The sequence below is a fragment of the Coturnix japonica genome, chromosome 1 (genome assembly GCF_001577835.2).
Source record: "Coturnix japonica isolate 7356 chromosome 1, Coturnix japonica 2.1, whole genome shotgun sequence".
Taxonomy (NCBI): Eukaryota; Metazoa; Chordata; class Aves; order Galliformes; family Phasianidae; genus Coturnix; species Coturnix japonica.
In genome coordinates, this window is record NC_029516.1 from 100,216,305 (window position 1) to 100,229,289 (window position 12,985).

A 12,985-nucleotide genomic window follows, 5' to 3' on the forward strand; every position below is an offset into this window, starting at 1 on the left:
GAAGGAAGGAAGGAAGGAAGGAAGGAAGGAAGGAAGGAAGGAAGGAAGGAAGGAAGGAAGGAATCCCACAAACAAATTGTTTTCTTATCGTTCCTATTGGGGAGAGAAAAGCAATCAAGCATATGAGACTGGGAATGATAGAAATGTGAACAAAGAAAGCAATCTAATGAAAAACATATTCTTTTAAAACAGAACTTTGATAAAAAAGCTGCTGACATAAATATCTGTAACTAACTGCAAAAAAATGTCCGTGACTTTTTTTTTTTAAATGAGGCCTTTAGAGGAAATCATGTTTGAAAATATTATCACATCTTTTGCCTTCCCAAATTCCACAATGGTTTCAAGAACAATATTTTAAGAATATTGCAAGATGTACAACTTTCTCCTGGAGTGGAAAATGAAAGCAGTTTCCCTACAAAGCAGGGTAATTTTGACTGTTCCTAGAAAACCTCTCTGTAAAGTTAATCTCTTTCTTCATTAAACTCTCAGGGATCTGAATCATTCTGCTAGACAGATGGCTTCTGTTCTGGATCTAGCATATAAACACACATCAATATTAGACTTGCTAATGAATATTAGATGTGATGTCTGCTCCTGTACATACTGTGATAAAACATAAACAAGTCAAAAAAAGGAAGTTTCTGCTGGAGTAGCTATGGGAATTGCAGTACATCTTGTTTCCACTGTGTTTCCATTTTGGAGCGAAGACAGAATTTCTGTCAGAGATTTTGCCCTTTTTCTGGAGTGACGCATTGGTTTCACCAAGCCATTTTATTTTTTTTTTCAGTCTGTGCATTTTCCCTCTTTAGTGCAGCACAGAATTACAGAAGTTAAAATTCACTTCAGAAATTGCAAGATGTATTAATTTTGTTGTCCATCTTGGTTAGAAAAGGATTATGTTTACCATATTTTTCTGTGGAGAAGCTGCCAATTGTATCCACATGGAAAGTGGTCTTGTAACATTTGGAAAATTCTCCCAGGTATAATTTAACCATTAAAATCCCTCTTGCTTGTGTCATCAATCAAATGTTGAAAATAGATTTCCAAAGATTTTGGAAATGTAACCCCATTATAGTAACAGAATGTATAGACAAAACAAAGGAGCGATGAAAGAAGGTAATGTGCTCCTGAAAAGCTGTGTTTTCCTTTGAATTCAAGGAAATATGTGTGTTAGCTCATAAACTGACTGTATTGGATTTTATCTGACCTCAGTCACTGGCCTTTGATGTGTTGGATTGAATCACAGAATCACAGAATTGCTCAGGTTGGAAAAAACCTTAAAAATCACCAAGTCCAAACACAACCTTACCATTCTACCCTAACTAACAACCCTCTGCTAAATCACATGCCTGAGCACCACGTCCAAACAGTTTTTAAACACATCCAGGGATGGTGACTCAACCACCTCCCTAGGGAGACTATTCCAGTGCTTAACAACCCTTTCTGTAAAGAAGTTTTTCCTGATATCCAACCTAAACTTACCCTGGTGCAACTTGAGGCCATTTCCCTATTGCCTTGCTATCACAATCTGGTACTCATAAATTATGGTATCAGCTGTCACAAGTGCTTCCTCCAGATGTGCCTGTCACTGATAGCATGCTGTCACTGATAGCCTAGCAGTAAAGAATCTGGGCCAGAGACACCAAGTATCAGGTATAGAAGAATATAGCAAATGTTGGAATGCATTTGATCAGGATGTGGCTCATGATGATTGTAGCCATTCCTGCTTGCAACCAGGCCATGAATGCTGTATGCAAGTCTTTGCTTGTGCATTCAGCACATCTGCTCAAGCCTTAGCACACTGTTGAAGAGTGAGGAAAACAGGACTACTAATACCAATAGTAACAAACCAGTTAATAGGTTCTAAATTTCTAGAACACGGTTGTTCTGAGATTCTGAGATTACTGACCTGAAGTAGAAAAAAACCCATACTTTTCTAGGTGCTCAAACAAGCACGTAGGACCCCCACTGCTCTTGCCTTGCATTGCTTTATACTTCCGTGAATAGCATCATGAGGTGATATGAACAGGCTACTATGCACGGGTGGGCAGGGGAGCCAGGAGGCACAGATATCAGGTTATAAAATACCCACACATTTTTACTATATATACACTTAGTGTATTACTGTGCCATGCCATCATATCATTACTAATTATTTAGGCGATAATCTCTATTGTGCTATGGTATATGGTGCAATAAACAGCTGGTGCTATTGATTAAATGGCAAAGCAAATCTTTTAAAGTACATGCTATTTCCAGCTCATTTTCACACCTGCCAAAATCTGCTGGTGCTCTTTGAGATTTGTGAGAAGAGGGTTAAATTGTGCTGAGGGCTTCAGGTTTGTTCAGAAGTCTAGAAAGCCATGAAAATGGAAAATCTGAATCAAATTCTCCTGCAGGCTTGACTCGAGATGCACAATGTAGTTCCATTTTGAAAAATGTACACAATAATACAAAAATAAAATATAAGACCAACTCCATGTAACTTTACTGGCACAGACTGCCCATGGAGGAGGTGGAGTCGCTGTGCCTTAATGTGTTCAAGAAACATGTGGATGGTGGATGTGGCACTGAGGGATATGGTTTAGCGGGCAGTATTGGTGGTAGGTGAACGGTTGGATTAGATGATCTCAAATTTTTTTAGAGGTCCATAATTCTATTCTACACAGCCTTAAAACTAACCATACTCTTCTGAAAAACTGGGGAGCCAGCAACATTTTAGGTTAAAATTATAATCTCTACAGAATGAAACATGTTTTTAAAGACAAAGGCTGCTAAGCAATTAGAAATGCGGTTGCATAATGAAGAAACGTTAAATGTCTTTGCACTAGAAAGCTTGATTCTACCCTATAATTGTACTTCTACAAGTCTTCTGTAGTCCTTGGGAGCTGTTATTATTTTTTTCTGGTGTTTCTGGAAGTACCTGCACTTCAGGATACAGGAGAACAGCTGTGCGGCATAAAAAATTCTGAGGAGAAATGTGCCAGAATTGACTAATTGCTCCAGCTCCAGAAGCATCAACCGTTAGAAGTCATCTCCATTGTAGAGCAACATATGCTGTCACATGTGTGCTGAAATCACAGAATCATAGTGTTGGTTGGAGGGGACTCTGAAAGTCCTCTGAAGCTCCCAGAAGGCAGCTGGTGGCTATATTATATCCCCTATTGCCACTCCTGAAGACAGTTGTTCTGCATTGTCTTTATAACTCCCTTCTAAGTGACTGCAGTTGGATTCCTCCTCAGCCTCCACAACAGCCAAATGCTTGGGAAGTCTGACAGAGCTCACAATCTGATGAACTGGTCAAAGTGGGGGACCTAGTGAGAGCTGTCAAAAAACAGCGAAGGAAACTACTTGTTTTACATGTCCCATACTTCCATCATTCCTTTGTGGGAAAGGAATTAGTCAGCCATGTCACTATTCTCCAGCTGCTTGCCTGTTGCAATGGGAAGGGAGTTTTGTCTTCTGAGGGACAAAAGTGGATTTTCATCTGGGTGCTAACACTGTGGTAACTTTTCTTTTTCCTCTTATATGCTGGATACACTGATAGTAAGGAGCTATCCTTACTCTATATCTAAAGCTGGTGTGTGGCTCAACAGTACACAGAAACTTCCTTCCCACCATATTACTACTAGTGAATGAGTGAATTGGTATATGAATAGGCAGCACAGGGTAGTTGGACTAGATGACCTTTAAAGGTCTTTTCTGACTCAACCGATTCTGTGGTCAAAGGAAGGGGACGATAAATTCATGCTAGGAATTATGAAAGATGGCAAATCTATTGAAGAGCCAACAAGAAAACTGAGGTGGAAGATGCTTGGTTCCAAGCCCAGATCATCAGCTCATGAAGGCACCTTCCTTCTGTTGACTGGAAGTGTAGTTGTTGATGTGTTAACGCATTTTGAAGTAATACTTTATCATGCAAGTAGTCTTGGATGAGACATTTGTAAGTACTGTACAAAGTATGTTCATTACTGAAAGCCAGTGCTTTTCCCAAGGAGGCAATTAGTGCTTTCAGTACTTGATACCAGGAATATTCTCTCTTCCTTTCACCTTTCCACATGACTAAAGAAGAGTTCTTCTGATAATTAAACATTCGATATATCTGCTTGTATGATTTCTGTCCAATTGAGAGTGTGCAGTGAAAGAGTATTAGAAGTATTTAATGTTTGTTAATGCTTGTTAATATTTGCCATCACATCTATAGTTGTCCTTTTGGATTGTCTGGAAAAGTCATGAGATATGTACAATATGGTCAAAATATGATAATTTTCTTCTTTGGTTGTAGGATAAACTTAAAACTTTTTTGCTGCATACGTTGTCACCTCCATCGCATTTTGTCCTTGCTTGTATGATAAGGAAAGTTGGTTTAAAGTCTGTATTGGTTAATCGGAATTAGCTGATCTGAATAACATTTAATTCCCCATGCAAGTGTTTTCTATGTTTTCTATGTTTTCACTGCCTTGTGTTATGCAATGCATTTTACACAAATACAACTGATGTGATAATACATTTATGCATACAATTGCAAACATACATTCGAGGTGACCTTTGCAGAAAACAGTGCCAGAAACATAATTCTTTAGAAGCAATAAACTAAGCTTCTTTATACTTCTAATTTATATGTTTGTATTTCTAAGCAATTGAGAGATTTACTGACCCCGAGGACCAGTTTTGCTGATCACTAGTACATAAACTCAAAACGCTGGAAAATACCCAACCAAAGCACTAGGCTGGCTGGTGATTTAAAGTCTTGGCTGCCATAAACCTGAGGCCAGCTTGCAGTCACTGTGCCTGGAAAACAGGTCTGGCTGCAAATGTTTTGAGCCCAAGATCAGCTGTCAGAGAACCAGGCCCCGTATTTGTTACTAGTAATGGTGTCTGTAACCATAGGAAAGACTCAATTTTACTACACCCTCTTTATCTCTTCAGTTCTCTCAAAGTGTACTGCAGAAGGATGGATGCCACCACCAAGGTGGGGAGATTTGTTTGGTGATGACATCTCAGCCAGACTGGAAGGACATTCCTAACCCATCTCTCTTCCTTCACAGATGGTGCTGCTGGCTCGCTGTGAAGGACGTTGCAGCCAGACATCACGCTCGGAGCCAATGGTGTCCTTCAGCACTGTCCTAAAGCAGCCTTTCCGCTCCACCTGCCACTGCTGCCGGCCCCAGACCTCTAAGCTGAAGGCCATGCGGCTGCGCTGCTCAGGTGGCATGAGGCTCACTGCCACATACCGCTACATCCTCTCCTGCCACTGTGAGGAGTGCAACTCCTAGGGACACTCCTGCTGCAGTGCTGCAGGAATGGGATGCTTCTGCTGGGGAGGGCTCCAAGAAGGAGATGAGGCCAACAATCCCAGGCTGACAATTCCAGGACACAACTAACCAGCTGAGAGATAATGAGGAATATCTCCCGGGGCCTGAATGGTTCTGGTACCAATGTGCAATCTGTGGCAACAGCAAAAGCATGTGGACTTGTTTTTAAGCAACCTTTCTTTTTTGCCGAAAGGATATTTTTGCCAGTTTCTCCTTTTTCAGGCCCAGCTCTGATGACAGAGGTGATGATTCACTTTGGGCCCAGAGCAGCAACAGCTCAACAAAGAAGGCTGGAGGGGCAGAAGCACTGTGCACTGGAAGCCAGCTTTCAGATGGATGATGGGCATTGGTTCCCACATGCAACATTTTCACCTGTCTGTATTCTCAGACTCCCAGCTATATCAGCCTTCACACAAACTGTGTTGTTGGCAAGGGCTACCTGTTGCTGATCTGTCAGCCAAGTGCTGGATAACTTTAACTGTGGTTTAGCAGAAATTATAAATAAATCACTGAAAAGTGAACCTAATACAAAATGTACCTCTGGGATTACCCAGCGCCAGCTAAAATGATTATTTGCAGTATACAGCATCACAGTTCAGTGGTTGAGGGACTCTTGAGAAGTGTAAGGTCATGAGGCATTATTCCCCTCTAAAAACCTGTAAACGTGACACATTGCATCTGTCACAAAAGCCATTATTCAAACATTAAAAACTAAACAAAGAATAAAATGATGAATACTAAATGGAGTCTTCTCTTATTCTGTTTACGTACAGAGTCAGAGCTACTGAAATAACAACCAAATCTAGAACTTATTTTAATCTACAGACCACCAAGAATCATTTATTCCTTTTAAAGATAGCTGGGAAAATCACATGGATGCGCCCATATAAGATTTAAGGCAGAGTTTGAACCCTAGTGTTAACCACTGGGCCACAGAGGTTGTGTTTCAAGTTTCAGTTTATTTTAAGTTCTGCTATCTGGAGTCATGGAGAACTCACCACCCAGTTGGCAACCACTGGGGAATGCCACAGCTCTCAGCTGGGCCATATGTCCACCTACATCTGGATGAGCCATTCTTTGGATAGAAGTCATGGAGATGTCAGGAGCATCCTTGCTGTGTAAGGATCCGAGTTCAGAACAGTTTCTACTCGGCAGCACTGGCATGCTCAGTCCCTTCTTGGAGCTGTTCCCCTGCACAACAGTGCCTGTTGGAGGCCCTGTGGCAAGGACAAGAAGTATTGTCCAAGCCCAGGATTTGCTCCATCTGTTCAGCACTGTTCTGCCTGTCTGCAGTAAATGATGAAGAAAGAGATTCCCAAGGGCTACCAGGAAGAGCAGCTGTCCTACGTTCTGCTCAGTTGTTACTTGGTCTGACAGGGGAAAAACAAACTCCTCTTTCACTGCCTTCTTATGGTGGGTATGCATGGGATATAAGGGAACATGGGGAAAGGATAATGGCCTTGTGAGACAGATCCTGGAGGAGGATGGTGGTCAGTCAGAAGTGGGGTCAACTATGCCCACAGACACTGGTTGCAGAGAGGTTTGTAGTGCATGGGAAGGACTCTGTCTCCTAGAGACAGCTTGAAGGTGGGCAGTTTTCAACATCCCAGAGCCGCAGGCAAATAAACAGGTGAATCAAAAAGTTAGAAGCTAAGGGGCACAGATTAGAATTTCAAATACGTGCATGATGAGCCCTGGTGAGCTCACCAGACACCTATCATCATTTCAACGCTGTCAGTCATTCTTCTCACATGTGATACATAGTTTGAACATCAAAGGGTGAGAGGTGGGAGCATAAGCCAGGCATTATCACCAGATTACTTTATATGAAAGATTATGTGCACATGTTTTCTACTCTCTTTCCATTTCCTGCATCCAAAAAAGCACCAGTCTTTACTGTTGTTAATTATGTGGAGAAAATTTCAGTAATTATCTGAAACTTCAACAATACCTTTGCTCACCAAGTAACTGTACCAAGACCTTGTGTGATCTAAGCACACAAGCAGTGCTACACAGCTATCTAAGGAATGAAAATTTAGGGAAAAAAAAAAGAGAGAAAAGAAAATATTTATAGTGAGAGAAGAACCTGGCTGGTGTTTATTTTCACATCCCTTCACTGTCACAGTGCAAGAGCTATAATTGCTCAAATAGGTTTCCCAGAAGGTATCTGTGTTTCAACAAACGCTTTTCCCCCCTCTCACACCCAACATTCCTTCCACTTCTGCTTGATTCCTCTGATGAAATCACCGCCTTGTGATCACAGTCTGTTGCCAGACACAAAGGTGAAGTGGATTTCACATCATCTAATTTAACTATTGAATCAAATAAATTCACAGAAGGAATATAATAGAAATCAGAAGTCATAAGGCAAATATGTCTGTAAGTAACTAGAAATGGTTATTAAACAATCAATCAGACTTGCAGATTCTTCTCTTGGTTTTATTGGGCAATCATTATGTTAATGTTAAAGAGAAGGGGGAGATAATCTTCAAAAACAGATACCCAAAAATCTGCTATAAAACCATATTTTGATACTTTTGATACTTACAAAAGGCAAAAAAGTGCTGAACAAGGCACACATGGTTGCTCATGGCAAAAATCAAAAGCATATTTGAAAAAAGAGAAAATGAGTCTTCAGGTAGAAACTACAGGATTTGTCTCAGAAAGAGTCTAAATGGTGCTTGGAAATGTATCAGCTTCCTAATTTCTTAACCTGGCTCCACACTAGATACTCAAGCTCTTTTTTACAAGTCTGACTACAGTGTCTGTGTATCTTAAATTGTATTGATTTGGAGCAACAGTGAGGGAAAGGTCTAGCTGTCCAGATAATACTGTAGGGCTTTTTCTTTGCTAAAGCATCAAGACTCAAATGGCTTCTCCCCAGGCTGTGCCTCACCCTTAGGCACGATCTTCTGTCACAGAAAGGCCAGTTCAGCTGTGTGGTTCTTGCTCAAGATATGATTTTGACTTCTATGACCTCTATCCTCTTGATGAAGTTTCTGAGCCCAACTAGGTTTGCTCTTGAAAGCCACCCAACTCAGTAGCAGTGGTGTTAAGTTTCAGCAGGATTGACGGTACTCACAGAGACCCCAGGGGAAACACTGGGCCTTTGTTAGTACCATTTGCTTGCAGGAAAGGTCATACAAAGACACTGTATGTTGTGTCTATGAGAAATTATATGTGATTTGACAGAGTAAAAGAGCTCACAACCTTGGGCTCTATTCTAAGTATTCTTACAATTCTAAGTATTCTCTCCCCAGTTTCAGTAGGTCTGCTTTAGTGCTTAAAGCTGCATAGATTCCAAAACATTATCTATATATATATGACTTTATGTATATCATAAAACTTAATAACTAGGTGTTTTCTTGGGATGTACACAATAATTCTATTTACACCTCACTTTGCCTTCTGAGCTTGAAACACTTCTGCTAGAGAAGAGATCTCAAACCTGACTACCTCCTCATTGTCTCTTATCAGGTAGTAATAAAGATTCATACAAACACAGCAATGCTCTTCTGCTCTGTGGGTCTTGCTTCAGTTCTTAGGATCTGATGCAAGAAAAGCAATTCCCTTGGGCTCCCTCCTGTGGGTGAGTTGTTTTTCAGTTTCTAGTCCTACATGCTTAAAGATAGTGAAAGGTTTCAGACTAAATTTATCTGAAACAAGATAAAATCCTTCAGGAAACTGACTTCTTAGGAAGGAATTTTTCCTCTGACTTGGCCCATAAATATTTCTGAGAATTCCAAATGCCATTAGGCTGTAGGGAAAAGGGAAAAAAAAATAAGGAAAAAAGGAAAAGAAAAAAAAAAGGAAAAAGGGAAAAAAAAAGAAGAAAAAAGGGAAGGCAAGTCAAGGAAAAGAAAAAGGAAATAGAAAAGCAAAGGAAATTACTCAGGGTAAAAGTCACTGACAGCCTTCTAAGATAGAGTGCTTTATATCTAACAGGCACGGGAAAGTAGGACCCCAGGTGACTTGCTGTCTTATATATCTACAAATAAGCTGGTCGAAAATCCAAATACCGAGTCTATCAGGTCAAGGTCAAAATCATTATTTATGGTTCAAAAGAGAGAGGATAAGTAATCACTACTCTACAAACTATGTTAGTTAACATACTAACCTACCGAAAATGGTTCGTTGTAGTCAACAATGTGAAGATTATTTCTGTACAAGGTACAAAAGTTCGGAGTTCACTAATGAGAAAAAACAATCTTGTTTGGAGTGTAGCAATAATGCATATTTTGAAGTATTTTGCTTTGCCTTATTTTTCTTTTTTTAAAATATATTTAATATACCATTTGGGAGCAGCTTAGGAATCAAGAAAGTGCGTGGAAAAACAAAGGGGCATCTGTCATTTCTGTGAGACAGATTTAATCCTTCCTTCAGGTGTTGACAGCACGTATTATTAAAACAGAATTTTGAAACCTGCTAATCCCATTCTGAAGTAATCTACGTATGTTAAACTAGATCTGTTTTTCCAGGAAGAATTGAAGAGCTAACCCTGAGTTAGAGTGGCTTTCACAGCTTCAACAATTGCTATTCCAAGCTCTACGTGGATCTCAAAACTTTGTAATTTTCTGTTCTTTTGAGGCTTTCCAGATGCAAAAACTAATGGAGGTTTGTACTAATGTTGTGCACTGTAGACAATCTCTGTATAAAAAACAGGATTGACCTGGAGAGCAGCATAATGTGCCAGAATTTGTTTCTCCCAGCTCTGTACTTTAAACACTGGGACTCTTGCTGACCCTTGTTCTGCCTCTAGAATGACTCAGATTGAGGAGGAGAGGTGGAAAGTCCTCTTCTTTCAAAGCATCACTTCCCACCTCCATAACAGTGGAGGAACACTGAGGGAGGTCTGACATCAAAGTCTCCACTAATTTACGTGAGTACTGAAATGTCTGACTGCCTACTTTTGTCCTTGAAAACAAAAAAATTATGCTTCTACGGAAGTGAAAATCTTAATGGTGGTCAGCTTCATAGCTTTATAAAGGAGGAATCTGGCTCTATTAAAATTAAGAACTTTTGATCTTTTTCTTGCATTCACATATATGTATGAAGATGTATTTCACAGGCATGTCTCTTCAACCTCACATCCTTCTACCACTCCTTGAAAGGCTGGCAGGAGAAAAGACCTTTGTAAACCCTCTCCACTGCTCTTGGAAAGCAGCTATTTTTCACCTCAGATTAAACAGGTCAGCCAGTTTAGCAAGCAAGTGGCCTGAGTCATTCATTGTTGTCCTCTTGTGAGACATCACAGCAGGCACTAAAGTCCACATAAGTTCCACAGCTGACTGTCAGATACAGCTCTGTGTGGTCACTTGCTACAGCCAAGTAAATATTCCAGGCATAAAGTTCTGTTGCTTGTATTAAAGGAACTGAGGTTGCCCTATATGGAGTTACTTGTTAGTATATACTTTTTATGGGTCCCTTCTTTTTGAAACTGCAGATCTCCTCAGCTCCTGCTTTGATCTCTTTAGGGTATGGACAAATAGAATTATAGGCATTTCCACAATGTTATTTTCTTAAGGTGTTTAGATACTGTGTTGTCCCTCATCTCTGGAATTGTATTTTAAAACGTAGTTCTTTTCTACAGGCTGTAACTGCATCAGGATGAAATACAGCAGAAGGTGCTTAAGGGAACACAGACATCACATTTTACACCTTGCTGAAATGACAGTAGGGCCAAGAGAAGGAATGGGAGAAAGATTTGTCTCTGTAGTGCACCTGCTCAGGATACTGGCAGCCCAGAGCATCAGATGTCCCACAAATCAGCTTCCCTGAACCAAGGAAAATTCAGAGCTTTGCTCATTTAAGTTTTTTCATTACTTTCCCCCACCTTGCTTCTCCTCACCCTCCATGCACCTCTAACCTATGGAAGCAACTGTGAGTCTGGGATCTAACTGCTCAAATCAATGACATCTTTATGGTGTCACATAAGGAGCTTGTCCAAAACTTGGCTAGTAACTGGGAATGGGAAGCTGGCAGATGAAACCTATGACCTGCTCCAGAAAGACTGCATAGACTCTAAATCAATTCTAATGTTATCCGAACTGTGTATGCTCAAATTTTACCCCTCCAGGGACTAAGGCTACTACTGCCTTCCATATTTAGCTCCTTTTGAAGTGCAGGAGAGTTTGTACCCTGGGATAATCCATCCCCCTGTGCTTCTGAATTTCTCCCGTGGTGTTTCATTGATTGTTTGCTGCTGCCTAGTGCTTTTGGCTTTGTTTTTTGGATTCTTTTTTTTCCCCCTCTTAAGATGCACTGATAGGTGCAGTGATATGTGTGTATCTATGTGCACAGAGAGACAGGAAGGGTAAGAGTGTTGACTCTAGGAGGAGGTAAAAACTATAGTCTGTAACCATGACTGATAATCACAGCTTTGTAGGAAATGATTTATAAAATTTCAACTATATAAAAGAGAAATGGACAGAGACAGACACAAATCTACATTTACATATTCATAAATATATTTTTACGTGTTAATTGTATCATAGCTGCCAGGCAAAACCGCTGCATGACCTTGTGCTGCTTAGCAATTGAGAATGCAATAAAATAAAAAGTGATAAATACAAAACGGTGCTAGATCAGCAGCATCATGCTCGGCTGCAATGGAGGTAAAGGCCATGACTGATTCTGCTTCTGCGTTTTGCTGAGTAATGTGCATTTTCCCCTAGAGATGGAGCACAGCAGAGGCTGACGCGTTCTGAAGAGGCTGAGCCTTTAGGTGGAGCTCACGTCCTGCATGGCTGCTGGAGGCTGACTCGGTCTGTGGGATTGGGATGGCAGTGCCGAGGCTGTGGGATTGGGAAGAAGGCCATTGTATATGTAGAGTGCACTGGAAAGACTGAAGAAGCAGTCTTTTGTGCAAGTTTTGTTCTCAGCGAGAAAATTGTAGCGAGTTTGTTTCTACTACAAACTTTGAACGTGGCATTAACCTAAAGTCTAGCCCACGTTTTTTACGCTCCCCAGCAATTTGTTTTTTCTTGTTCTTTACAATTTTATGCCGAGGGTATCCTTCCAGCAGCTGTGGGGTGAAGAAGACCTTACACAGACATCCAAGGGTTATTACCAGGTGCCACATGTTCCACTGAAATCCTGGCAATGAATGGAAATGTATGGTTTATAATTACTTTCCTTAGCTTGTTCCCCCAGGTCTAAACTAAGATATTTGGTAGATAGATTGATCTTGGGCTCAGAATTAATAGGATGCCCCCGTAGAAGAATTGTCTGCAACCACATGGTAGACAAAGAGGAGTCTAGAAGGGGGGAAAAAAGCATTTTGAAAATAAACAAAAACATAACGAAACCATACAGTAAAAACTCAAATCACATCAGCACACACACCATTAACAAGGCCAAGTCTAAATCCAAACCAAATAGGCTTAACTACTCTGCAACATACAGGGATTCTCCTTCTTATTTTAATGCTTACTTATCTCAGCCGCTTTCTCATGACTTCCTGGTCTTCTGCTCTACTTGCGCAAGAAGAAAAACAGTAACGCAGAGATAAACAAACAAAACCTGATGATTGTGAGCAGCTGTAACATGGCTGATCTTGCAGAGATATGTTTTGCAGACAAAACTATCAGCTGAAACTACATTGCATCACAAATAATTGTAGTTTTGTGATCTGTCATACCAGAATGCAAACCTACCTCTCATGTATGTGA

The 12,985-nt window shown here is 40.5% G+C and overlaps 1 protein-coding gene across 2 annotated transcripts in view; it reads left to right on the forward strand.

The window, feature by feature from the left end:
- Positions 1–6,057, forward strand: part of NDP (norrin cystine knot growth factor NDP) — a 19,718-nt gene extending 13,661 nt beyond the window's left edge. For both annotated transcript variants that reach the window (XM_015884137.2, XM_015884147.2), the window contains one exon: positions 5,049–6,057. In XM_015884137.2, the coding sequence (XP_015739623.1) occupies positions 5,049–5,276 (228 nt within the window). In that variant the 3' untranslated portion in view covers positions 5,277–6,057. The remainder of the gene's footprint in view (positions 1–5,048) is intronic.
- The last annotated feature ends 6,928 nt before the right edge of the window (positions 6,058–12,985 follow it).